The 26486-nt window shown below is 45.0% G+C and overlaps 2 protein-coding genes across 22 annotated transcripts in view; both read right to left on the reverse strand.

Annotated features, from left to right (window-relative positions):
* Window positions 1-350: 350 nt before the first annotated feature.
* nphp3 (nephronophthisis 3) lies at window positions 351-14750 on the reverse strand. 7 transcript variants are annotated; one of them, XM_078792234.1, is made up of 28 exons: window positions 14636-14736; window positions 13970-14338; window positions 13779-13904; window positions 13565-13715; window positions 11290-11442; window positions 11083-11216; window positions 9995-10155; window positions 9761-9917; window positions 8189-8263; window positions 7947-8117; window positions 7776-7879; window positions 7592-7706; window positions 7373-7516; window positions 7185-7282; window positions 7016-7118; window positions 6855-6937; window positions 6595-6730; window positions 6362-6526; window positions 6198-6292; window positions 5995-6117; window positions 5724-5913; window positions 5396-5637; window positions 5239-5314; window positions 5041-5168; window positions 4188-4428; window positions 4001-4126; window positions 3817-3932; window positions 351-3599 (listed from the first exon to the last, which is right to left on the reverse strand). In XM_078792234.1, exons 2-28 carry the CDS (start codon window positions 14291-14293, stop codon window positions 3431-3433), a joined length of 3906 nt encoding a protein of 1301 aa, XP_078648360.1. In that variant the 5' UTR covers window positions 14294-14338; window positions 14636-14736; the 3' UTR covers window positions 351-3430. The 7 variants fall into 7 exon arrangements, 6 of the variants coding, with proteins under 6 accessions (XP_078648360.1, XP_078648361.1, XP_078648363.1 ...); XM_078792235.1 differs by having other exon boundaries at window positions 13970-14335; window positions 14636-14698; XM_078792237.1 differs by having other exon boundaries at window positions 3817-3929; window positions 13970-14745.
* Window positions 14751-15892: 1142 nt separating this feature from the next.
* Window positions 15893-26486, reverse strand: part of kiaa1217 (KIAA1217 ortholog) — a 96305-nt gene continuing 85711 nt past the window's right edge. For 11 of the 15 annotated variants that reach the window (XM_078792246.1, XM_058060855.2, XM_058060853.2 and 8 more), the window contains 13 exons: window positions 25871-26019; window positions 25615-25790; window positions 24373-24503; window positions 23716-23863; window positions 23064-23556; window positions 22629-22809; window positions 22270-22556; window positions 22043-22198; window positions 21675-21797; window positions 20726-20803; window positions 19027-20622; window positions 18453-18584; window positions 15893-17161 (listed from right to left, as the gene is read on the reverse strand). In XM_078792246.1, the coding sequence (XP_078648372.1) occupies window positions 16682-17161; window positions 18453-18584; window positions 19027-20622; window positions 20726-20803; window positions 21675-21797; window positions 22043-22198; window positions 22270-22556; window positions 22629-22809; window positions 23064-23556; window positions 23716-23863; window positions 24373-24503; window positions 25615-25790; window positions 25871-26019 (4130 nt within the window). In that variant the 3' untranslated portion in view covers window positions 15893-16681. Of the gene's footprint in view, window positions 17162-18452; window positions 18929-19026; window positions 20623-20725; window positions 20804-21674; window positions 21798-22042; window positions 22199-22269; window positions 22557-22628; window positions 22810-23063; window positions 23557-23715; window positions 23864-24372; window positions 24504-25614; window positions 25791-25870; window positions 26020-26486 lie in introns of those variants that run through there. The other 4 variants (XM_078792247.1, XR_013627750.1, XM_058060856.2 and 1 more) reach the window with 4 other exon arrangements.

Consider the following 26486-nt stretch of genomic DNA (forward strand, 5'->3'; position numbering starts at 1 on the left):
GTATTTATTAGCAGAATGTGAAATATTGCATTTATTTTTTCTAAACAGCTGTTACAGAACTTATATGAAAAAAAGTAATAATAAACAAATATAACATAAAAACAAACTCACCAGTACATTTAACCATGGTCACTGTTTATTTTATATGTGTTTACCCAAGACTACACCCTGCCCATTTCTGCAAATATTTTATGATATCTTTTCATGGGGCCACACTAAATAAAATAAACATTAAAGAACACCGAAGTAGTCAGTGTACAGCTTGGAGTCATTGGAGCCAACCTGCCAGCTGCAAAAGTGATTATAAATTGTCCAAAATTTGCCAAAAGTCTAAATATTTAGTGTGGATACTATTATTTTCAAACACTGCCTTAACTCTCTTGTGTATGGAGATCACTGGAGCATCACAGGTTGTCTTTGGGTCTTTCAGGATAACATCATGGTGCTGGTGGATGTAAGATACACTGCACTCCTCAATGTTCTGTTTGAGTATGCCAAGATGCTCAATGGAGTTTACTTCCATCACCTTTACCAAGACAGTGGCCATCTTGGAGATGTGTCAGTACAGTTTCTGAAGCATGATATGCTTCACAGTACATATGGGCATTCATGTTTCCCTCAATGAACTGCGCTCCCCAGTACCAGCAGCACTCATGCAGCCCCAGACTGGGACGTTCCCGCCACCATGCTTGCATGCTTGACTGCAGACAGTCATCTTTGTACGCCTGGTGGCTGCCAAACACTTGACACCATCTGAAGCAAACAAGTTTATCTTGATGTGGCACACCACTGTGGTGGGATGGATTTCCTCAGCAAAGCAGAAGTGCTCACTATCACACATTTAGACAGTTTTGTGAACATTTGAAAGAAATTGTAATATTGTGTATCTGGAATGAATTTTAAATCTTTGTCCATCTCATGAAAAATTGGAGCAGTTGCGTTTATATTTTTAGGCAAATAATGTAAATTGTTATATAGTATGTAATGAAAATAAAATAGGTTCAAGTACAGTGCCTTGGGTTACTGTGGCCTGACCAATCCAAGTATGGGGATTTGATACTGTATTGGCAATATGCTGATGGGTCTTTTTTATAACTGGATTTTGTGATGGCATGATTAAACCATGAGTGAGTACGTTCTAGCATTGTTTTATTGAGTATTTATTCAGTTGAAAAGTGATCTGTTCTGGAATTTACCGACATCAAAGACACTTTTAGAGGCAAAACATACCACAGATGTGAGTCTCTGTATTGCTGTTGAAGAAAGCTTTGTGTAGCTGAACAGCTGGTTCTAGCTTGTGACCATCCAGTTACCATTATGACTTCCAGTAATGAGAGTGTACAAATGAGAGTATACAAATACAGCATGTGAGTGACATGAAGTATTTGGTCACTAGGTGTCAGTAATGTTACTGCAATGTTCAATAAGACATCCAAGAGCCAGACTTCATCGCCGGAACAACAGGCTTTTTATTCTGGTTTTAATTATCTCACAACAGGCACAATAATCCTGACTAAAAATCCTGTATAAAAACACTGGCAACTGTGTGTAATCCCTGCCAATCTAAGACTAAACTCTGAACCTCTGACTTCACTTCATGTCTGCCCACCTTTCTGCTCTCCTAATACCAACACATTTATAGTGTTAAATTGATAATTTTCTGTTATTATGTATACTATAATGGGTAATAAGAATGTAAAGGTGAATATAGGGGTGTTATTTCATGTCTAGAGGACTTTCAATCACAACAAATGCGGGATCCATCCATCCATTTTCCTCCGCTTATCCGGGTCCGGGTCGCAGGGGCAGCAGTCTTAGTAGGGAAGCCCAGACTTCCCGGTCCCCGGCCACCTCCTCCAGCTCCACCGGGAGGACACCAAGGTGTTCCCAGGACAGCTGTGAGACATCCACACTCCAGCGTGTCCTAGGTCTGCCCCAGGGCCTTTTCCCGGCTGGGCATGCCCGGAACACCTCACCAGGGAGGCGTCCGGGAGGCATCCGGACTAGATGCCCGAGCTAGCTCAATTGACTCCTCTCGATGTGGAGGAGAAGCGGCTCTACTCTGAGCCCCTCCCGGATGACTGAGCTCCTCACCCTATCTCTTAGGGTGAGTCCAGCTACCCTACGGAGAAAACTCATTTCAGCCGCCTGTATCCGCGATCTCTTTCTTTCGGTCATGACCCAAGGCTCATGGTCATAGGTGAGGGTGGGAACATAGATCGACCGGTAAATTGAGAGCTTTGCCCTCTGGCTCAGCTCTCTTTTCACCATGACGGTACGGTACAGCAACCGCATTACTGCTGAAGCTACACCAATCCATCTGTCGACCTCACGCTCCCACTTTCCCTCACTCGTGAACAAGACCCCGAGATACTTAAACTACTCCTCCACCTGGGGCAGGACCTCATTCCCAACCCGCAGGGAGCACTCCACCCTTTTCCGACTGAGAACCATGGCCTCTGATTTGGAGGTACTGAGTCTCATCCCAGACGCTTCACACTCAGATGCAAACCGTCCCAGTAAACGCTGAAGGTCACAGCCCGAAGAGGCCATAAGAACCACATTATCTGCAAATAGCAGAGATGAGATTCTAAGGCCCCTGAACCGGACTGCCTCAACACCTTGGCTGCGCCTAGAAATTCTGTCCATGAAAATTGTGAACAGAGGGCAGCCTTGGTGGAGGCCAACGTTTACGTGTTCAGTGATGAAAGAGCAAACATGTTTCTTCAAATCACAAACACGATCGGTCTGAACCAAAAACTACTTCAATATCATTGTGAACATGACCCCCCCCCCTCACACACACACTTAACCCCCCACTAACTTAAACGTCCCAAATACCAGCCAGAATAGCTGCATTCAGAGCCCTACCGAAAGGCTACAATGAACTTGTGTTTGTGTGGATCCGGCAGATCCGGCACGGAATACTTTAAGCCCTGCTGTACTCACTTTGTTGCCAACGGTTTAAACATGAATGAATACATGAAGGACAGCAGATTTCCACTGTTATCCAAGCTGTACACTGACTACTTTACTTTGCATTTAAGTGTTGTTGCTTTAGCGTTGTTCCATGAAGAGATACTGTATATCATAAAATATCCACAGAAATGTGTAGGGTGTACTCACTTCTCTGACATAATGTATACACTGTATCAACAACGACAACATTTTGGAGGTATTTTCTTATTATTTTTAAATTAAGACGAAAATTGCTCATTAGAAAAGAAGTGCCCATAAAAGGGTGCCGGAGGCATCTTTTCAAATACTATTTGGCAAATACAATGTAGGACAATATTGGCACTTTCACTGCATTGCAACAGGCATTACTAGCATATGCTGTCAAAGAGGTACTGTAGTATATACTTCACAACAATCCTCATTATCTCAAGGCATGATTTGCAAACCTTCACAGAGTACCCCTGTCCAGAAGTCATCTTGGGCCTTGAGAGGGGGGAGCCGGTCCCCTTAAGCTGAAGGTGTCAGTGCTGGATGAGTGGCGCGACACTGCATTTCCACACACCAGTGACGGCTCCGCCTCCTTGATCTCCATGGCGTGCTTGTAAAGCTCGGCCGCCTTCTCAAAGTCGCCCTCTTCATAGCTGCATGGAGAAATGGAGTTTTATCCAGAACTTGAATAAGACATCCGCTGGGGCCAAACAATGTCTGCCAAGGGAGGGCGTGCAATTCTACTCCAGTCATGTAGGTAATAGTAAATCACATTTCAAAACAGGCGCTAACTCCCACACATAGCAAGCTTTTTATTTACTGCTGTATCACAATGTCTCACACAAATGAGTACAGTGAAGGGTTGTGTACCTGAGCAGGGCCAGATTCTTTAGTGTCTCTCCAACGCGAGGATGTGACCGTCCCAAAGTGTCCTCGTATACTTTGAGTGCTCGCTCGTAGAGGGGCAAAGCTTCACTGTGCTTCTTCTGACAAACACACAAAATTGTGTAAAGAAGACAACTAATACTGCACATAAAAGGAGAGGAGGAGTTACCAGCTGACAGTAGATCACCGCCAGGTTGACCAGTGCCGTGGCGACGCTGGGGTGTTTGGGGCCAAAACTTTTTTCTCTGATGTCCAACGAGAGCTCATAGAGGGGCACCGCCTTCTCCAGCTTCCCCTGTGACAGAATAAATGGCATCAGCTTTTGCCTCACAAGATGGAAACATGACCCTCCTCACCCTGCGCTTGTACAGCATGGCCAGGTGTTTGAGTGTGTAGGCAAGCGAGGGGTGGTCCGGGGACAGTGCCCTCTTACGGATGTCTAGAGCCCTCTCGTACATGTCCTCGGCCGCCTCATAGTCTCGCCTCTCCGTGTGCAGCGCCGCCAGATTGTTGAGGGACTGGGCACAGTCAGGGTGATTGGGACCCAGGACACGCTGACGCATCTCAAGAGACCGGGTTAGGAACACGTTAGCAGCACTGGGGACGACACAAGGCATGTGCCGGAATCAGTGGCGTCATTAGGCCTATTTTAGGGGGGCTTCATTTTTTACAAAAAAATCTCTGACAAATTTAATATAATAGGGCAAGAATATGAGTTAAAATAATATTCACATTACCTGTCATTAATTTATAATCATAAATCTGTCCATTTCCCTTTATTTCATGGTGTAAGGTAGAGAGCCCCTTACTGCGCCATTACCCAGTCCATTCCACTTGGCCATGTAAGCCCACATCACTGAGAATCCATTCCATGTTTTCCCAGCAGCGCATTGCAGCGTATGTACCTATAATACCTATAATACCTATAATAATGATAATAATAGTAGTAGAGTGTGTCTTATCAAAAAAAAATTCAGCATGTGTTTTCATTCAAATTTCAAGGTGGCCTAAAACAATTGAGTATCTCTACTAAATCTGTCCAAAAGTGGGAGAGTTATATCCCGGTTCTTGTTCGTTATTTGTTTTTTGGATTTCCTAATGTTTACTACATTCATTCATATCCTGTGCATCTCCAGGGGGCTTAGCCCCCCCCCCCCGTCCTCAGACCTAGTGACGCCTCTGGCCAGAATGTTGTGACATGTGTCTTACTCCAGGTTGTTTTGGAGGTAGTAAAGCACGCCCAGTTCATTGAGAGTCTTGGCGCAGTCCGCAGAGTCTGTCCCCAGGGTGAGCTCTTCAAGCTGGAGGGCTCGGCGACGCAACAAAGTGAAGCCATACTGGAGGCCCAACATGAATTTTTACTATTTTTGGAAAAATGATTGCATTGGTTTTGTATGGATTTCTCACCATGTGACCTTTCTGGCGAGCTGTTTTCTGCCTTATCTTCATGGACCTCTTCTTGAACTTCTCTGCTTGCTCATACCTGATGAAGATGATGAAAGCATTGCTCAGGTGGATGATCACTGAATCAATAATGTGCTAATCAATAATGGAGCCAAGATACTTGTTCTGTTTCTGGTAAAGCACTGCAAGGGACTCCAACTCTCGTGCCACACTGGCATGTTCAGCCCCGTAAGCGTTCTCACTTATCTCCATCGCCTGCTTGTAGAGCTGCTCGGCATTACCGTACTTTTTCCACTGGACGTACACCCCAGCCAGCTGGTGCAAGGAGCGTGCCACGCTAGGGTGGTCTGGGTCCAGGGCAGTCTCTCTGATTTCAAGTGAGCGCTGTAGAGGAGCCACAGCCTACTCAGGGCAGGCATAGAAGGTTGTTTATAGTTACAGCATTACCTTGTCAAAAAACTTGTTTTTCTAATAAACATAGGAAACACCTGACTGGGGAGCCCCAAATCTTTGAGAAAGCGCCCTAAAGTCTCATACAAGTTGGCCAGGTTGGTCATGCTGTCCTCACTCTGACAGTTCTTCTCATAGTGTTTCAAAGAGTCAAAGTACTCTGTGGCCATGGAGTTCTTGTCCTTACCCACATACTGCCAGTAGGCCAGCAGCTCAGAGAAATGACCCCTAAAGACAGCAGCACACGTACAGACCCTTCATTATTAGTGTACTGGTGTGTGTGTGTATCAGTGGACTTGACATATTAACCTCTTGTACAGGTTCTGGGACACAAACAGGTTCAGGAGGCTGAGCTGGAGTTTGCTTTTTTCCTCTTGTTGCTGCAGCAACCAGGGCAACTCGTCTGCAACACGCCACGTCACACCATCATGACTACAAACACACACAAAATTAAGTGACGAAAAAAAAAGAATGGGCAACTGAAGTAAGGGAAGATGCGTGTCCTGCAGAACCTAAGGTGCTGGCTGAAGTAGTGGATCAGTTTGTCTCTGTAGGTACTACAGCTGCATCCACCACTCAGGAACTCCAAACTCACTGCTTCCCACGCCTTGCAACACAAGACAGTTAGGTCCAGATGTATGTGGACAGTGAAATAATTATTCAAATTTGGACGTACCTGCAGGTGCTGGAACCTGATGAGGCCACAGCGCAGGGTGATAATACAGACTCTGCTCAGACGGTACAGCAGTGAGGACAGTATGGCAAATTCCATTTCTGGGAAAAGATCCAGCACTTCCGATTCGCTCACTCCATTATGGCTGGAATACACAAGGCACAGTATCTACAAAAACAAAAAAAACAGTTCAGGATCGTAAAAATTACCTCTATAAAACTAGTGTGGTGTCCTACCTCTCTCATGTAGTATTGCTCTCTGTCTGACCTGAGAGAGTCCAACATAATTTTGAGTGCAAGGCGGTAGAGAGCCAAGGTGTCCTGACACTGGAGGCACTGCTCAAGGCTTTTCTCCAGTGACCAGCACCAGCTACTGTAAAAATAAAAATACTATTATATTATAAACGGAAAGCTCTCTTTCCCCCCAAAATAAATTAATCAATATCTACTCATTTATGTCTATGTCTAAATCGCCATATATTTGACATATGTCCAACCTGGTGCTCATCCTTGCTAGCAGTGTGACGTATAGAGCATTGCAGGTTGATGCAGAACGACAATGTCTTTCTAGCTTCTTCTCCTATAAAATGAAAAACTCAAGTTAAATACGTATGTCCCCACAACTTCAAGATGCATGTGTGTCGGGATGTGCTTGCACCTGATCCTTGGACAGCTGAAGATCCACGCTTTGGCACTCAGCAGTCACCACATTCCTGACCTCCTTGACACTCAGTGGATCCAAGTGGAGAGTGGGCCACAATCTGGAAACAGGGTCACAAAATTCAGCTTTCAGCATTTTCATGTGATGTTTTGGACGTGTGACTGACCTCCAGGCTTGTGGACACGTCTCCACATTAACAGAAACGACCACTCTGACGTTGACAGGCAGTGGGTCAATCAGCCACTTCATGTGTCTTTCTGCTTGCTACATGAACACAAAAGGCAAATGTTTCATTGTGAAGTACAACTGAAGTAACAAAATCATCAAATTTGGTTTGAGTGGGTGGGGCTTCACCTGTATTTGGTCAATGGAGTCAATAATGATGATGATATTGCCTTGGTGACGCGCTGACAGCCTCTCCAGCCAGCGTGGGAACTCCTCCAAAATTTTACTGGGCTCCATGGACAAGCCCGAAATGGACCAGAAATGTTGAAGCAGCTACAGCATGTCAATGAGACAACATGTTATTCCTAAAGTTACAAAGCAGTCATTAAAAGTATAAAGATGTCTTACTTTGACTGTGAGGCGCTTGATGATGAGGACGGGCTCTGAGCTCGAGGAAAGGGGTCGCCCAACAAAATGATATAGGAACAAGGTGTTGGGGGTCTGCTTCTGCTGCAGTTCAATCCTACAGAGGACAAGCCACACACTGAATGTTCTGCTTGGAGGAAGAAGGATGGACATGTAGAGTTCTGACCATTTGGCGAGGAGGAGGGACTTCCCAGAACCTGGCCCACCGGACACCAGCAGAGGGGGTGTGGGAGGAGGGGCGGCGATCATGTCATTGAGACGCTCCACATACTGAGAGAACAATGAGGTTGGTGAAGACGACCATCACCATTGAGAAGAGTGCTGAAGTGAAGCCCACCTTCTGGAAGCCCAGCTGAGAGCTGGTGCTGCTACAAGCCTGCTGGTAGGACTCCATTTGCTCCTGCTCATCATGCAGGTCCCACAGGACATCGCCCAAGTCTTCCTCGCGGCCCTCATCAATCCCAGAGTCCTTTGAGTCAGCGTCTGCTCCTTCAAAGCCAAGCAACTCCTGAAAGGAAGGGTAGGCAGTGTTCAAAAACCCCAAAAGTCAATAACTACAACTGAGCAGACAGGAGGTACCTGTTTGATGACTTTCTCCAACTGAGCAGAAATTAGGGCAGCCCCATCTTCTGCAGAACCACTGTGATCCAACACCTGCAAAGATGTTCAACGTGAGTACTGCATTGCCTCAAACGACCAGTAGAGGGCAGACTCCCCTGGTCCAAAGGTACAGGGCCACAAACCGTCTTACTAATGTAGACCAGTCTAAAGACACTGTGCCTAGGTCTACTTCATACCTAGAGTCAGACACACTTGACTACTGTGAGCGCACTGATCATAGAAAAAGGCTGGAAATTTTGACCTTTGATTATGGAGCCCAAGTTAATTTCGATACAAATGGCAGAGTGAATCTTTTTTAATTTTACCAGTTATAACAGCGGAATATAACAAATAGAAGTGCAGTGTGCAAGTGTAACAGATGCCAACTAGAGGGTTATGATAATATCATCTTGGTTAAACTTCACTACCTGACATCTGAAGAAATGTGCAGTGACACACTCACATTCAGAGCCAATCAAGAGCCTCCCACAGTTTTGATTGACTGCCAGATTTGGTGGGAATTTTCGGGTATCAAAAGTAGTTCAGAGGAGAAGTGGAGTTAATCAGGTACTCCTGCTTGTATTGGCTCTAAGTAATTATTGAAGATAAGTTGACATAAATATGTATGTGTAAATTCATGTAAATTTAGCTGGTATTTTTCAACTTTCTGGGATTGTATCACAATTTGCATGTATGGACGATGATTTATGCACAAGCATAAAATTAATCATGCATGGATTTCACATGTCACTTGGCTAGCAGACTCACAATAATCCCTGTCGTGTAGGTTCCATTAAAAATTAATGACTCAGGCGATTTACGCGCCTCCTGCATGTGGTGCCCAACACCACCATGATATGTGGTCGTTCGTTCGAGGTTGCCGTGTGCAGGGCTGGACTTCAGGGATCTACTTCAAAATAAAAAACTTTTCTGAACGTGTTGAAAATGTCTTTCAGCATTTTGTGTTGTTTCTCATTACATATGTATGTAGCATAAATGTAAGCCAGAGAAGACAAAGTAATCTGCCCGTGATGCAACACCGATGTTTCTTTTTAGGGAGGATCATTGATGGTTAGTTTACTGCATTGGGGGAGAAGACGTGTCTGGCACCCGTGCTTATCCAAGCACCAGTCAGAACTCAGCCACGATGCATTCACAGTCTCACAGAAAGTCAGATTTTTTTAAACTCATTACAAAGAGGCACATTTTCCCCATTTTTGGAAGGGAACCACAACGACGATGCTGAAGAGCTGCAGGTTGTAAACCCTGGCCTAGTGTGAGGTGTGAGTACGCCCGAAGGGTTTCAGCTATTCTTTCTGGTGATGAGCACTGTGACCTCACAGCAGGAACATTCATGAAGTTCACTTGCTCTCCCTATGCTTGTTTGGGTTATGTTCAGCTAATCTCTGCTTTCTGCCCCTAGCGAAAGGGTAATTCATACCCTGGCTTAATGCTGGGTTAAAGTGAATGTTTATGTTGTGAATGGCTACCTTCTGAGACACGAACATCTGAAGCTGTGTGCTGTTTTTACAGCTTGAAAATGTAACGCACCTTTAGTTTAGCAGTCTTGTCTGCAGCGTTGAGTCTCTCCAAAAGTGTCCTTGTCGGTCCAGACAGATCAGCATCTTCTTGAGTCTTGAGGTAGAGTATTAAAGGATGGCCATCTGGATTCTTCACAAAAGCCTCCTGACAGTCCTCCACCACAGGGCTTTCACACCACAATAAAGTTACTCACCACAGAGCCATGCAGTGATGACTTTGGTTGTAAATAATGATCAATGTTACCTGCTGATGGTGGATTTGATAAGCAGCACGCACACCGAGCTCCTCTCTATCTCCTGCTTTCGGACCACAGTGTATGAGGCAGCATTGTTTTCTGGAAAGCAGATGTTCAGATAGAAATGTCCCAGAGCCTCACACAGCCTCCTCAGCACAGGTGCGTGTTTCTACAACCACAGCATGAAAAATACAAAATGAATAAAGAGTCACTAATAATACACTAATAGCGACACATTAGGAGTGTAATTATACACTCACAAAATGAGAACATACATGATACTGGGTTCACAAGAACAGTACATTTTTGTAAAAAAACAATGACAAAATATTAAGGGTGTCCTGATTTTCACTTCTGATCCTCAATCATCGTAGTAAATTATCGTAGTAAATTTCCCTAACAGTAAATTTTCTATTTATCCCCCGGTCATCGTTTCAGTTATAGCTAATGACTTCTTGTCTTTAGCTCCCATCCCATGGGAGTTTCCCGTGCAACACTGCTTCAAATGTGCGATGAGTTTGGTTGTATCAAACTTCTCCGGTTCTGTGTCACCATGGGAAACAGTGACAAATGACAAGTGTTGCACTCAGCTGCAATGTTTTTTTCCAAAAAATACACAAGGCCAACATCACTCCCTCTCAATGCTTAACATGTTAGTCCCAACTCCAAGATAAAAATGTTGATTGTAATTATGACACAGTGTAGTAGACTGTGAGATGCGCTAAGCCAAGATAAAACATTACGTATAATTATTTTATTTGGATGAAGTGATGGCCAATTTTATGAACAAACTACAAATTCAGTTTGTTTGTAGTTCTAAATTCTTAGCAACGCTGAGAACATTGGTGCAGGTAGGATTGAAAGGCTCATAGTGGGCGAAAAGTACTGAATGGTCGGTTCCAATCCTGCCTCATGAGTATTATCATTTACAGTACCTAGGCCACAGTTCACAGTTTGATAGACTTCTGGCTGTGCTGTTCCTGCATAACAATTTTACTCTAAACGAGATATATGGTCACGTTTTAAACATGCAATCTTGTGAAAGACCTACAGTATATATTTAAAAGAAGTCATGTACAGGCAAACAATGAGAGACCTTGCTAAAAATGTCCACTTCTGCTTTGGTCTCTGGTGTGGAAATGAAGTAGCTGCGCACTGTGTTGCTCCACAAGGCCTGAGGCACATGAGGGGACACCTGCAGCAGACTAGCCACCGCAGCATCCCAGTCGTCTGTCAAAACCAGAAAAGAAGTCATCATTCTTCATATGTCTTGAACATATCCCACATCACTCTGCTGACTTACCTCTGCTCACATTGGCAAAGGGACCCTCCACGTCGATGAGGCTGTGTGCCAACTCTGGTCCTCTGAAGGTTTGCTGCAGTTGCATCATGCTGCCCATGGAGGGTTCGCTTCCCAGCACGCCCCCAGTCCAGTACTCACATTGTGTACCTGCAGCTGGACACACAAGAAATTCATATGCATCACTCACTCACACTTTTTCGAACAATTTATGAATGAATAAATGGCTGCTGTTTCATGGTTGTTAGTGCACAGGTCTCACAGCTAGGAGATCCGAGTTCAATTCCACCCTCGGCCATCTCTGTGTGGAGTTTGCATGTTCTCCCCGTGCATGTGTGGGTTTTCTCCGGGGACTCCAGTTTCCTCCCACGTTCCAAAAACATGCTAGGTTAATTGCGACTCCAAATTGTCCATAGGTATGAATGTGAGTGTGAATGGTTGTTTATCTATATGTGCCCTGTGATTGCCCTCCAGCACCCCCGCAACGCTCGTGAGGGTAAGCGGTAAAAAAATGAATGAATGAATGTTTCATTGTTGACTATGGACTATCAATAGTCCAAAAAAAGTAGTACTCCGGTCAGCAGGAGTCACTAATGTTACATTGTTACACTGCATGTCAGCTATGTCGGCCATGATAGAGTGGGAAAACAAAGTTTTCTTTTTAGAGTTGAGCAATGTCTTGTAAACAAAGTATAATAGGAGTGTAAAGGTCACTACACTCCTACTAGGGCTACATAGGGGTTTTATTTTCATGTCGGCAGGGCTTCTTTCCCAAAGAAGAATTGGGATTGAACTTTGTCGTGGCGTTGAGAGATGTTTGATGTTACCATACACACAACGGATGAGGACATAATGCACACTGTACATGCCTTTTAATCAATGACTTCGGATACATGGGTCAAGATATTGTCAGGCTGAAATCTCACCCAACCAGTTGAGGAGGTTTTGGGCCAAACGGTTGAACTTTGCCATGACAGCACAACAAATTCCAGGGCCCATATTCATAAAGCGCCCTTGGGCTAAAAAATAGCTCTTATTGACATCATTCTTACAATTCCTCAAAGTCCAATACATTTTTTTTTTACTTGCAAAGATATAAGATATTCACAAAGCTCCTAAGGCAACAAAATGTTAGGAGTTGTGAGGACCCTTTAAGAAGCCGAAGAGTGGTGTAACAGACAAGATGGTGGAAAGACTGCACAAAAGGATCCATACGGTAAATGACAGCAATGTAATAACACGCAACCAGCTCCATCATGCATGGATGAGCTTCCAGTGTAGTAACACTATAAGGCTTGAAATGCAAGTCATCTCATCATTGCGATACCTGGCCACAGGTTAACTGAAACAGTGGGGTCTGTCGAACCCTCTGTCCGCAGAGTGACCAGCCAGACTATGAAGGCGCTTTCACAGCCTCATATCATGAGCAAATTACAGGAATGATTGACACATGAGCCTGCATCCACCATTAATATCAAATACATGAAGTAGTAAGGTTACTAGCATGGACAGTAAACATAACAATAGGAATATCAATATAGGGTGGGTCAAAAGTAGGGTTACAGTTAAGACTTTAAAAAAGTTTTTACATAAAGGTTCAGTATTATTTTCTATAATTTATGTCTACAACATCTGTGATCCTAATGAGGATAAGCAGCACAGAAAATGGATGGATATCTAGGACATGATTGTTATAATGAGGTATCGCTATCATCACTAAGATAAAAGTTTCTGTCCCCTCCTTGCTCAGAGTTGCTTTCTCAATCAGTCTTCCCTGCTAGGAATTTTTAGGCTAAGTTAGGAACTTTCTGAAAGGACTTTGAGAAGCTTTGTGAATACGGTACCAGAAGTTGAACAAATCATTGAAACATAATCAGCTGTTAGGAAGAATAACCAAACAGAAACCGAAGTGGAACAAACTCTCCCTTGAGAAACATCAAAATCCTGCCAGCAGACAAGTGGAGATGCACGTACTTCTTAACACAACTGGCTACATACAGTGATGTTAACACATACAACAGACTGAAAGGACACCCAAGCAATGGATCTGAGAGAAAAATCAGCATAGCCCATCCCACAATAGTTGGTGCCTCGGAGGAACTTTTTTAGCCCTTCGAGGAACAAGATTTTGGTGGGGATGCACAGGGTTATTTCAAACTACCAGGTTATATAGGAAAGGGGCAATTGGCTAGGCCCAGCTCTGAACATACATTTACTAAATTGTGAAAGAAATGTGAGGATCTTGAGAGTTCCACTGTATTTGACAAGTTTGTGGTACCTGTCACGGTTGTTTGGTTGTCGTCTGAATCAGAATCATTGGGATAATAAACCTGGATGCCTTGAGCTTGCAGTTGTTGAAGTTTGGATTCCAAGTCCCTCTTAGCACGAAGGAGATCCTGAATTTCCTTCTCCTTTGTCTCCCGAAAAATCTGAAGGTGCACAGCTTGATAAGACAGAGGACAATAGAATGTGAACTTACTGTTACTGCTTACCTTAAATTGCCTTTTCACTTTGTCCCTGTCATGTTCAAATGTGGAAGCTCTTTCCATGGCCTGGTACTTTGTCTCCAAAGCGCTGTCTTTCTCCCTGAGGATCTTTTGGTAGGTCTTCTGCAAAGCCTGCAGACATGGAAGGTACGTCAGTTCACTACATTGGATGAGAGGAAATGATTAGATCGTTAGACCTGTAGCTCAGCTCTCAGTCTCTTGTTCTCCTCATCTAGCTTGGCCTCCTTCTTTTGCATAGATGTGATCTCGTTGTTCTTGCTCACACGGAAGATGTCGTACTCTTTCCGGAGGCGTTCATACTCGGCGGCGTACTCCAGGTCTACGGAGCCCGTTGACTTGAAACTGGCTCCGATCACCCGAGGTCCTCTGCGAAAGGAGCTGCGGAGAAGCCGGGCTTTGGGCTTGACCTCCACGGGGATCTCACAGGCCTCTCCGCCGTCACCCCCATAGCCGTCCTCGATCACCTCGCCTGGGCTGACCAGGGAGGAGGCTGTGCCCATGATGGCGGGCGCGCAGTCAGTCTTTAGGGGGGCGCATTGCTGCTGCTGGCCAACGACAACTGTAGCTTTAAAACGCCTTCCTTAAAGTAAAACTATATTGAAAGCAGCAGACACTGTTGACAAGCTACATGAACCTAATAGCAATCAAAACAACCTCTTGCGCATTAAGCTAGCGTGTTAGCATCATGGAGATAGCGATGACTCGCTCTACTACCGTAACCTTACTGGGGTGGAGGGAAGTATTTTAAATGATGATAAGATGGGGGTACATCTGCTTGAAATAGGAAACGCTTCATGCTCAAAAAAGGTTAAAAATAAAGAAGAGAAGTGTCAGCGACTTACTTAAAAAGCTTCTTCCTGGCTGCCTTGGTAACAAGAAGCCTCTACGGAAGCCGCAAAGCAAAATGATAACTACATTTATAAAAGTCAATAGGCATTGTTTATGTTGTTTTTATTTTTATTCGTCGTCGCTTAACGGCAGATGCAGGCGCTTTTAACCACAGGAGCCACACATCCGTTTTCATCCAGGCATTAGTTCCTTAGGCGGGATACACCCTGACTGGTCATCAGCCAATATGGCACATACCGTACACAGCGATCCACACTCACATCCTTTTCATCATATTATATATAAAAAATGTCTAATAAATGTTATTATACCAATAATACATAATTATGTTAATGATCAATACGGTTTTGCAGAAGTAACTCAAAAAGTAATTATTACACTGTACTAATTATAAAAAAGGAATGCCTTATTTCACTTAGTCACGACGAAAAGTAACTAGTTATATTATTCGTTATTTGGATTACAACTTTGTGTCTGGAACACTAAATTACCAACCAATTCAAACAATGTGGTGAGCGTGCAGGCCTCACAGCGAGGAGAACAGTGTTCGAGTCCACCCTTGGTCATTTCTGTGTGGAGTTCGCATGTTCTCCCCATGCATGCGTGGGTTTTCTACGGGGACCCACATTCCAAAAACATGCTAGGTTAATTGGCGACTCCAAATTGTCCATAGGTATGAAGGTGAGTGTGAATGGTTGTTTGTCTATATGTGCCCTGTGATTGGCTGGCCACCAGTCCAGGGTGTACCCTGCCTCTCGCCCGAAGACAGCTGGGATAGGCTCCAGCACCCCCGCGACCCTTGTGAGGATAAGCGGTAGAAGATGAATGAATTCTAACAATACTGTATACTTAGGATACCACCAGGAATTCTGGGCCCCATTAAAAAAATTACATTGGACCTTTTGCCACTGCCACTGCCATCTTTCTATCTGTCTTTTGTGGGCTCCCTGAGTGGGACCAGGAAGCCCTGCAGGATGGAAAGCAGGCTGGATGTCGAGGGGCCCTCCAAGCAGAGCTAGTGGCAGGTCCCAGTTGAGTTGCAGCTCCTGTTCCTGGACGCAGCGATTGTACTGACAGAGGCCACCACCATCAGCCAAAGACACACCAGTACCCTCTCTTATAGGGCCAGCATCTCAGGGACAGGTGGTAGACCCCCCCACATGGGTAGCAGGAGGCTGTGGGAGAGGTCTGCTATGGAAAGATGCTCGAGGAAGACATGGTTTTCTTACATCAATGCAAAGAGTGAAATGGAAGTGCTGCATATGAAAAATGCACACACACTCACATTTTCATCACAGGAAGTCTTTTAATCGGAAAATCCAATATGGAAGCTTGATGCTTTACAAGGATGCGCTTTTTTACCACATGGCGATATGACTTAAAGCTTTACAAAAAGAAAAAAAACCCAACAAATATTTACATTGTCACTTTGTGCAAACGTTATTCTCTTGTTTTTACAGCACTCCTAAAATATCTGATAGGCATGCATACAAATAAACTTTGGTATGTTAAGAAAACTACTTATACTGTCTTATACTTATACTTATACTGGAGTGTTTTCCATGACATTAGAGACTACATGTCCCCCCCCCCCCAAAATCCCCTAAAGGGTGTGGCTGAGTCAGGCTTGGACAACTTTGGCAAATAGGCACGCTTGTTATTACTCAGTGTCTCTTCTTTTTCAATGTTGGCAGTTGAAAGTTGATGAGAAAGTAGTCAATAAAGTGTCTTTATAAGGCATTTACAAGGGCTGTGTACATAAACATCCACACATTAAATATACTATGCCAAAGCTCTGGTATGAAAAATAAAAGACAATCTGTACACCGTCTGTGATATATAGTACATGAACTTAGCTACAAACATGAATAAAAATAGACTTTGAGAGAAAAACTATTCAACTTGATGGCGAGCAAGCACTGGTGTCAAATAAAACATGAAGTGGGGGAGTGCTTCACTTCAAACTAAAAAAGATAAACACAGATAACACCACTTGACTACCCGCTACAAGAGAGGAGGCGAGGGCGGCAAAAGCGGGTCTAAATAGCGTCCTTAGCCACCGAGGTTGTTGGGATGCAGGATTTGCTGCTGCCGCCATTGTGGGCCCTGTAGCTGGTGAAGCTGGGGGTGTGTATGGTGCGGATGCTCTTTCCACCTGGGCCCAAAGGAGTGGGCGACAGAGGGGAGGGGGAGTTGGAGGAGGAGGAAGAAAAGGAGGAGGAGGAGGAGTGCACTCGACCATTCTGGGTCTGCGAGGAGAACGACAGAGCTTTACCTGCGTGCTGTGAGGGGGGTTTGAGGCATCCGTTAGACAGGGAGGGGATGTGGGAGGAGGGGGGGGCAGTGGGACGAGCATTGTGAGGGGACAGCAAGGACTTGGAGGAGGGAGGGTTAGTGGGATTAAAGGCGTCTGAGGTGCTCTTAGTTGTGCTAGGATAAAAAGCAGGGATTTTAGAGACAGGTACAGTGGGGGAAGTCGTTTTATGATCCCCTCCCACTCTTTTAGTACTTCCGTTAGCCTGCAAACACAGATGCCAAAACAGATAGTGGTTGTCAAATGAAAAAAATACACAAAAAGGACAACAAAAACCTACATGTTACACATACAAATAACAGTGACTGCACAAACACTGGTGATACAAAAATGAGTACAATGTTTCTACTGGCTTACATGATGAGAAAGACAGAGTCAAGTAGGGGCGGGAATTGTCTTCTTCTACACAACGGCTCAATCCTGGGCAACTGGACTCCACACAAAGTGACGTAAATGAGGGTGAAGAAGTTCCCCACTGACCATACTCTTGGTTCTAACACTTGGTTTACAGCAGGACAATTTGAAAGCTGCCCGTGTTTAAATTTCCCCACTCAGGGACGAATAAAGGCATATCATCATCATCATCAGCAAAAAAAAACAGTTTGTAAACATCAACCACAAAACGTGAAATCATGTGTTGGGGTCATTGTTTGCTGAGTGTGTGTACTAAGTGTGTAGCTTGATGGAAACAGGCCTGACGTGACAGTGAGTCAAAACAACTAAACTATTCTTCATGCTGGTCCCTCAGAAAACAAACAAAGGAATTACATAGCAAATTCAACTGCATGGAAGAAGCCCAGTTGCCTTTGATTCAACCTTATGAATTTATCATTTACCATCATTGCTACTATGTCCCACCCCTATTGAACATAGATGTGTTACCAGGAAACGGGATGCAGCAAAGATTAGGAAGAACATCTCTTCAGCTTCTCTTGTTAGTGGGACTGTTAGAGCCTCCCAAGAGGCTGCAGGAGACATTGCAGAAGATGCAGGTAAGGTTTCGGGGGAAATAGTACAAGGTTAGGGGAGGGTGTGAGACGTGACAGCAGGCGGGGGAATGTGGGCCAACATTTATCTGCTGAGGGTGAGCTGAGGGTGAGGAAACATGTTTAATTGAGGTTAAAAAGCAGTTGTTTTGCTCAGCAGTTGTCAGGGAGGTTTGAAACAGAAGCATCCAGGGATGTGGGGTGGGCAGGGGTCGGCAACACTGTTTAGGAACTCAGCTGTGATGGGAACTGGAGATGTGATGACAACTCAGATGGCTTGGGCTTTTCTCTGCCATTGTTTGCAGTTGTTATGTTTAGTCACCAACACAGTGAAGACCATGAGCAGTGTGGACATGCACAAGCCAATAGTTCTGTACAGTACTCAGTCATGTTACGCCTAACAGTCATCATGCCTTCTTGGTACAGATCCACAACTTTGGTAGTTTTCCCCCGCCTATGCCTACAAGTTATTGTCCTCCAGTCTGAGGTAAGGCCCTACAGTAAAACTACCTGTCGGAACTGCCTTTGAGCTTCCTGCAGTTTTTGCTGTTTTGCTGCTTTGTCAGTCGTAGACGGCGACTGCCTGGACTTCGCCGACAAAGGGACGGGCATCCGACTAGTGGGGGAAGCGACACTGGTGTTCTGTAGGGGGATCCAAACGAAAAAGACAAAACAAAGAAATAAAACAAAAGAAAGGAAAGAACAACAGAGCACATAGGAAGAGTGAGAAGTGAAGACACCTCCATTATGAAACACCAGAGAAAGATCATGCAGTCATCAACTGAACACTCAACATGCAAACAAGATGAAGACATGAGGATTAATCATCACGGCAGTGTCTCTGATTCTCATTGACTGAAAACCTTTCAGCAATGAAGTCAAGAGTTTGGCGGGAGGCAGGAACCCAACAAGATGTCATCTCAAATCATGTCAACATGATTTTCACAGAAGTAAGCCAAGGTGGACTTTTTTAGGCTTCCAAGTACCTGCAGAGTGGATTAATGGTTTGGTCATTTGAGTGGGTAAGGCAGGTTGAAAAGAGAAAGACCCCAAGCCTTGGGAGTGACAATAGCTAGAGAGAGACCTGCTGGATGGTGCTGGGGGCACTGGGGGCACCGGGGGCAGTGATGGCGGTGCTGGAGATGACTACAGGGCGCGGGAGAAGCACAGGTTTAGTCTTCTTCTGGAATGAACTCTTCCCGGCTAGCTTCAAGGTGGACCCTTTGGAGGTAGGCAGAGAAGCAGACCTCCTCAGCGCAACACCTTCGGAGACTTTTCCATTTTCTCCCTTTTTCACCTCGGCGTAAATGGGCTCCTCGGGGGAGCAAGGTCCAATCTCGTTTATGGTGGTCTCCAGCTGCTTGATGGTCTGTTCCAGGCTGTCCAGGGTCTTGTAGGTGTTTTTACGGATTTCGTTGGTCCTGCAGACAGAGTCTGAGTTCTGCCTTTTTAGTGGGGTTGGACTCTGCGCTTTGACTTCGTCCTCTGGGGACTTTGAGCGTGAGATCTCAAATCTCTTGGCTTCTTTGTGCTGCCTTACAGTCCCGTCTGATTCCTCCTCATCCTCATAGACAACCACCTGTAGTGTCTTCTTGCCAGACTTGGTGCCATTGCGAATGGCTTGGGTCAGTGCAGCCAGCTGTTTTTTAGGGAACTTGAACCTGAACTTTTTCTTGCTGTCCTGCTTGCCGTCTCCATTGGACACTCCGTCTGTTGATTCTGAGACTAATGATGAAGAGGAGGACGACAGGCTGGTATGGTCTTCTTGAGAAGAACGGACCTTTTTGCCATCAATCACCACGGATCCCTCAGCTTTCCGCTGCAGCCCGCTGCTCCTGTCTGTGTCCGACTCTTCGCTCTCCTCATCGATGCGCTCCTCTGCCAACATCCTGTCCAGCTCCTCCTCGCACTCAAAGATAGTGGACAACCGTTTGTAGGCTGAGCGGATGTCCATGGGTTCATCGAAAATGATGATGACGGGTTTCTTGTTGAAGTCATTATCCAGAGGCACGTCTGGATCTTCTGTGGTGTTCCCTCTGCTTGTGGCACCGCCTACAGTCACGGTCTGGACGCTACCTTTCTTGGCACTAACCAGTTCCTGGTACTCACCACAAGACAGAGCCTGAACTTTAGTATTAGTGATCATAAAGGCAATGTTGTCAGGGGGAGGTGGTGCTTCTTCTCCTGGTAAGTCAGGACTAAGGCTTGCCTCTTCGCTTGCCTCCTCCAAGCTAGGGGGATTGTCTTCAATTGAAGACTTCCTGAGTGGTGGGGGTGGAGCCACACCTACAGTATTGGCTACGACAGGCTCAGATTTTACATTCATGTTGGAAGAAACTGAATCCTGAATGAACTGACTCTTCTTTTCTGTGTTGACTCTGTTCAGGTTCCTCCCCTTCTCCATCTCTGCACTGGTTTTCAGAGACACAGAGCGTTTCATTGGCTTCCTGGGCAGTTTGAATCCATTCAATCCCAGAGGCTTGGGCGAAATAGGTGGTGGAGATTTGGATGGTGGTGACTTGGGAGGCTGCGACAGGGGTTGGCCTGGAGAATTGTCATTAACTGTGACATTTGACACCTGTGATGGAGACTGGGCCGACTCCCGGTGTGCTTGGGTTTCCTCTGTTCCTGAATAGGGTGGAGGCTCTTTTGGAATCTTTCCAGTCACGTAGTAAATTACCTGCAAAGTTGAAATTGACTGTTTAAAATCTCAAAATTTGGAAAAAAGCAAATATCAAAAGCTTAAGTCAGGTTGGTAGACACAGAAATAATATGGTACGTACCCCTTGGCTTTGCCGCGCAGCTGTGTTTCCATTTTCATCCGTGTCTGGATTTTTTCCATCACAATTGGGCTCTGAGTTCTGGTACAAAAGTGTAGGAAATAATTACTGTGTAACTGCTAGGTCAGGCCTCTGTGGACTGACTTGAACTGCCTCAAGGTCTATAGTATTTTTCAATAATGTGTGCTGTTCCCAATGCTTTTATTTGACTCACTTCATTTTTCTTTTCTTTTTCCTTCTTTAAACAATGAGCATCTAGCTACCAGCCTTTCTTCTTTTCCGTTCCATAAAAGTCACATTCTATACACAACTATGAATACTTCACTGTCAACATTATTATATATATTGTTTTTTCTTAAAATTACCACTCTACTACTACGTACATATTAACATTATTTGAATGATTTATTGATATTTAGTCATGTGCATTCATTTGAACACTTGAGTTAACACTTTAAAATGCAGCTTTAGTGGATTGATTTGATGCAGAGAAGTAAAATGAAGCTGTGAAAGTTCAGCAGAGCAGTTAAGAAAAAAAAAGGCAAGTGAAGTGAGGAGAGAAGCATGCACGTTAGGCCACACTAGCGAGCTTCTGAACTAAGTCTGCAAAACAGGCTGTCTGCACACTTTTTAGTTGAGACATATTATAGCCATATTAAAGAATTCCACAAAGACAACAATTCAACTGCCCACTGAGAGATACTTTCAAGATCTTTTATTTGTTGGTAGGAGTGAAAGCAAAACACAACATTGTGGTGTCCATCTTGTCCAGATGATTCCTTTAATGCAGACTTATTCCTGAGAAAGTTTCAAGCAGGGGCTTCCAAAGAGGGGAGGATACAGAGGAACAGCTCGGAGGTTAAAAGTTTCAGTATTAGGAAGCAGCCATGAGGTGGCTCGGACAGTTTGCAGAGGCAGGCAGCAGGCAGCTGTGTGACAACACAGGCGTTACCTTCTTCTCTCTGACAGGCAACACAGCCCCTGCTCTTAGTTCTCTTATTTGAGCTTCAATTCGAGTGGTGGGATCCACCACATTTTGCATCCCTACTTCCTGAACTGTGCACTTCTGGAAAACCTGGAGACGTGCAGAGAGGCGCAGGGGAAGGATTGGGGACAAGGATTTGGGGAAAAAACTAATTCAGAATTGTTCCTTTTTCAGCTGCCAGTGCCCATCCGTTGCCACTTGTGGGGAGGGGTGACCCACCAGGAAGAGGAAGGCAACCCACTACCACAGTGCAGAATCAATCCAGCAGATCTCCCACCCAAAAAATACAGTAGTGTGTGTGTGTGTGTGTGTGTGTGTGTATGTGTGCAGCTCACCTGGAGTTCTGCCATGATCTTGTCACCTTCATCCTCCTCTTCCCTGACAGCAGAGGCAACAACAGGAGGGGGGGGTGTAGGCTTCTTGGGCTCTGGTGATGCAGTTTTGGTGGGCTTAATTTGGGCAGCAGGTAAAAGACCCTCCTCTTCACCATCCTGAAGAATAGATGATTGCAATTATTAAAGGAATACTTAAAGAGTAACAGACATCTCATTGCCAGACTTACTTGAACTGACACAGAGTCCTTCCTATTGGTGTAGACCACGTCTCCGGACCGTGTGGTGGTCATGCCTGTGTTGGAGCTGGTGAAGGTCTTCCTAGGAGGGGGTGGTGGTGGGGACTTGGTGGCCTTTTCAGATGCCAGCTTGTTAAAACTGTCAGGGGATGCAGGTTTGGGGGCCATCTTGGAGGGTCTTTCCAGCACTGGCTTGGCAGGTTTCTCCATGACTGGCTTTGGGAGTTTCTCCGGGACCTTCCTGCATGCTTTGTCCAACTGAGACTCACGCTGGGTCTCTAAGACATGACAGAAATTAGTTAGTTAAGCTCATCCAGCACTTCAGGGTCAGAGTCTGAGACTGAAGAGACCTGCTGTTGATTGTCGGGGGCTATGGGTGTTTGCAGGGAGCTGTCCTGGGTTAGCTGCCACATCTGGACTGGGAAGGCCTTTTATCATGTTGGCCTCGGCCTCCTGGATGATTTTCTCAAACTCTTTTTCATCATACTGACCCATGTTCTGCCTCTTCTCCTCCCACTCTTTCTCTGCTGCCTGTGGAGATAAAGAGAACAGAAAGGAAGTTGAAAGTTGCCTTTTATTAATTATACTTTGAACCTTAGCCAAGTACTAACATTACTGACTGCCTTTGGAATTTCACCTTATTAAGATTCATGCAGTGCCAAATGTACAAAAATGCAAACAAAAGTGAAAAATGTTTCAAAATACGTAATCCAATCAACAAACAATATATTATTGGGTGTAAATACACAATGGTATTGTCAAACTTGACTACTGACTAAATATACCTCGATGGACAATACTATGTTCTTGCGTTTGTCTTGACTGTTCTGCAGCTCTTCAATCACAAGGTCTTGGCTGGCGGTCCCGTTGCTGGGGTTAACCAGGCTTTCACGTGCCTTCTTAGGATGGGCTGGACTAGGGGGATCAGCAGCCGCCGATCTGGGGGATTCTCGGCCTTGAATCTTGCTGAGATTGGGGGTGTTGAAGTGAGTGGGACTGGGAGTAAGAGGGGGACTGGGCTGAGCGGATGACAAACTGGCAGACCGCTGGGACTGCTGCATGTGGACCAAAGAGCTCTCGACATGATGAATGACCACAGGAGAGGCAGGCTCTGATTTAACAGCAGCCTTCTGGGATTCCAGGGGAGGCGCTGTGGAGCTAGGTGGGAATGATGCTGGTGGGGATTCCACCACAGGGGCCTCTGCTAGAGATGGGCTGATGTCCATTGGGATGTCAGATGAAGGATCAGCTTCTTTCTGAGGGCCCTCGGTGGCACATCTGCAGGGATGAGCGTGATTGGTCAATGGAAATTAAGTCCTGCTGTGTCCCCCAAGTAATTAAATTCATAAGACAGAACATTCCATATTTCTCACTTTCATGCTACAAAATAGCTCCTCCCCTGATGTTCATCCTATCTTCTTGGATGTATTCCCCTACCTTCTCAGGTTGCTGAGTGTGTCTGTCAGGCTTTTGACTCTTTTCAGCATGCTATCCAGCTTATGAGGTTCCTCCTTCAAAAACTTGACAGCTTCCACCTCCACTCTGAGGACAGAGCGCATCCTACTCTGCAGGGCCGGGAACTCTCCTGCACACAACACATTGTCAAGAAGCAGTGGAACCAAAAATATGTCTTGGCTACTGTACGGCTAAACAATGCCCAAGCAAAGTATCTGTGCACATTACAGAAAGTGAGCCAGGCCAGTGTGTGTAAAGATGATTTTACCTAAAGTTTACCTAAAGTTAAAGTTCAAGTCAGCAAATAGACAGCTTCTTTTCTGTTCAGTTTGTAATAGACGAGAGTGAAACAGCGTCTTCTCCACTCATCACGGTGTTAACTAACATGTGTCTTAAATCAAGGTAAAAGTCATGCTTTCTGCATGTAAAATTATAACTCTTTTCTATAAAATGTGTTTTTGTTCATATTGATGGGTGTCTCAAATAGATGGATTTACATTGTTTTCAGCAAAAAAAAAGTTTCAGTTTTTGTCAGACCTTCTGGATTGAATTAATAACAAAAACTGAGGTTCCACTGTAGTTTGCTGAAGAAATAGTATCAGGACATTATGTTATGCAAAGAAGCAAATATGGTCTTACCTTTGAGCCCTGCCAGAGACTCTCCGACCATCCTCAGGGTCACGGCCCCCTCTTCCACGTCTTTCAGGGTTACCGCTCTGTGAGTTCCTGATGAGTCCTTCTGCAGAGAAACCACGTACTGCTCCAGATCCCTGTAGGACGGCATGATGTTGTAGACGGAAAACAAAGATAACAGCACATGAACAAATCCTGAATATATTTATAAATGACTGTTCATGAACTACCGTCTGAAAGGACATGCCCACAATGAATCTGACCTTTGATTTTAACCCATCACAGAAGGATGATGGCCATGTAGGCCAGCTGGACATAACCTCCTAACCTTTACAAACAGCAGGAGGCACTAGGAGTGACATAGTGTTTGCACCAAAACAATAAAATTGTCACTCTGTTGAGTCTACTCAAACCTGTTTCTGCAGCTCATCCTGCAGCCAAATGTTTGCACACTGAAAACGCCAAGAATAATTCTTCCTCACACTGACTTTAAGCTTCTTAAGCAGCTCTTGAGACAATGGGATCCTCCAAAGGAGAAAGAACCGTGTTATAACATTGTGTGACATATTGGATTTGCATAGAAGAGGCTGACATGTAATTCAATGTGGCCAGGTTAACCCCTGAGAAACGCTCTTTTATATCAAGTCTCTGAAGGGCATGGACCCAACAACAAGGATGGTGTGTTATAACGGCTGCTGTGAACAAGTGACATTTCTCTTGGTCAGACTGTAAGTTATACGACATTCATAAAAAGACATAGGTCAACATTCTACATCAAGAGTATGCTTTATTTATAGTACCCAATAAGCAAGCTTTATTTAGTGGCAGAAGCATAAACGTGGACATTTCCCATAATTTAAAGGCAAGAAATTATCACATGGTCATAGGTGTGAATGAAATCGTGACCGGCCCCAACCTACTTCGTCTAATGGTTCCAAAAGAGGGGAAGTGGGTGCCACTGCACACACTAGCCAATCTTGCTGTGGGTGCTAAGTGGGCCCAAGTAAGGTATGAATGACCAAGTATGAGGACCCCTCGATATCTCTGACTTAACTTGCCTGTAGCTTGCACATGTATCTTGAAATATGCCAGGGCGCTAGCTTGGCAAGACTTGATCTAAATGTAGATGTGCATATCTTGACAGAAGCAGGCCTCGTGGGTGTGTAACAAAAAGGGATTTCACACAAGCAGGCCCACCAAAGCAGTACCAACCCAAGTTAATGACACCAACGGTGTGAGCAGCCTTACCCAAGCTGCATCAGCACACGCTCCTCTAGGCTCAAGTACTTTTGCCGGTCTTCTTCCACCAAAGCTCTCTGCTTCTGAACCGGGTCGTCTAGACGTCGCATGGCCTCTGCAAGCTTCACTCCAATTTCCTGTTCGGCTCGCTTCAGATGGACTCGCAGTACCTCCTGGTTCTGGAGCTGGGTGGCCAAAAGGAAAGTGAACATTAGCATAAAGCAGGACATGCGAAGCTAAAGCTGTGTTGCCAAAGGCTCTTTACCTGCAGTTGTCTCATCTGATGAAGCTGCAATCTGAGATCAGAGACGTTCTTCCTGAACTGCAGCAAGTTGACTTTGAGAGGAACCTGGTTCTTGTCTGGTAGAACCGCATTAGACATGCTACCCTTGGCAGGCAGCACTGGTGAGCCACCTGAAATACGTGGAAGAAGTACAATGTATCCCATCAGACATCTGGATTTTCTCATGCATTGACATAGTGTTGCATTGACATGTTTCATTAAGCTCTATGATTCAAGAATGTCAAAAGTACAACCTGTGTGGCATCCTACAACGGACTGTGACGTCAAAATGCATCTTTATATTAAGCTTTTTCAAGCATAACATTCCATCAAACTTTTTTCTTTGCCGCTTATCATATCCAGAGTCGCGGGTATTCCTGAGCCTATCCCAGCTGTCTTTGGGCGAGAAGGCGAGGTACACCCTGGACTGCTCACCAGCCAATCGCAGGGCACACACAGTGAGTACTTATGAATTTCCTCCACACACGACGAGTGGAGTTTGCACCAAAAAGCTCAATTTTGGTCTCATGAGTGATGGTCTCACGAGCAGAGATCTTGCATGGAGCCCCAGTCCGAGGTATATTAGGAGTCGTGTTGA

The sequence above is a fragment of the Doryrhamphus excisus genome, linkage group LG7, assembly GCF_037039965.1.
Source record: "Doryrhamphus excisus strain RoL-2023G ecotype Guam linkage group LG7, RoL_Dexc_Guam_v1.1, whole genome shotgun sequence".
Taxonomy (NCBI): Eukaryota; Metazoa; Chordata; class Actinopteri; order Syngnathiformes; family Syngnathidae; genus Doryrhamphus; species Doryrhamphus excisus.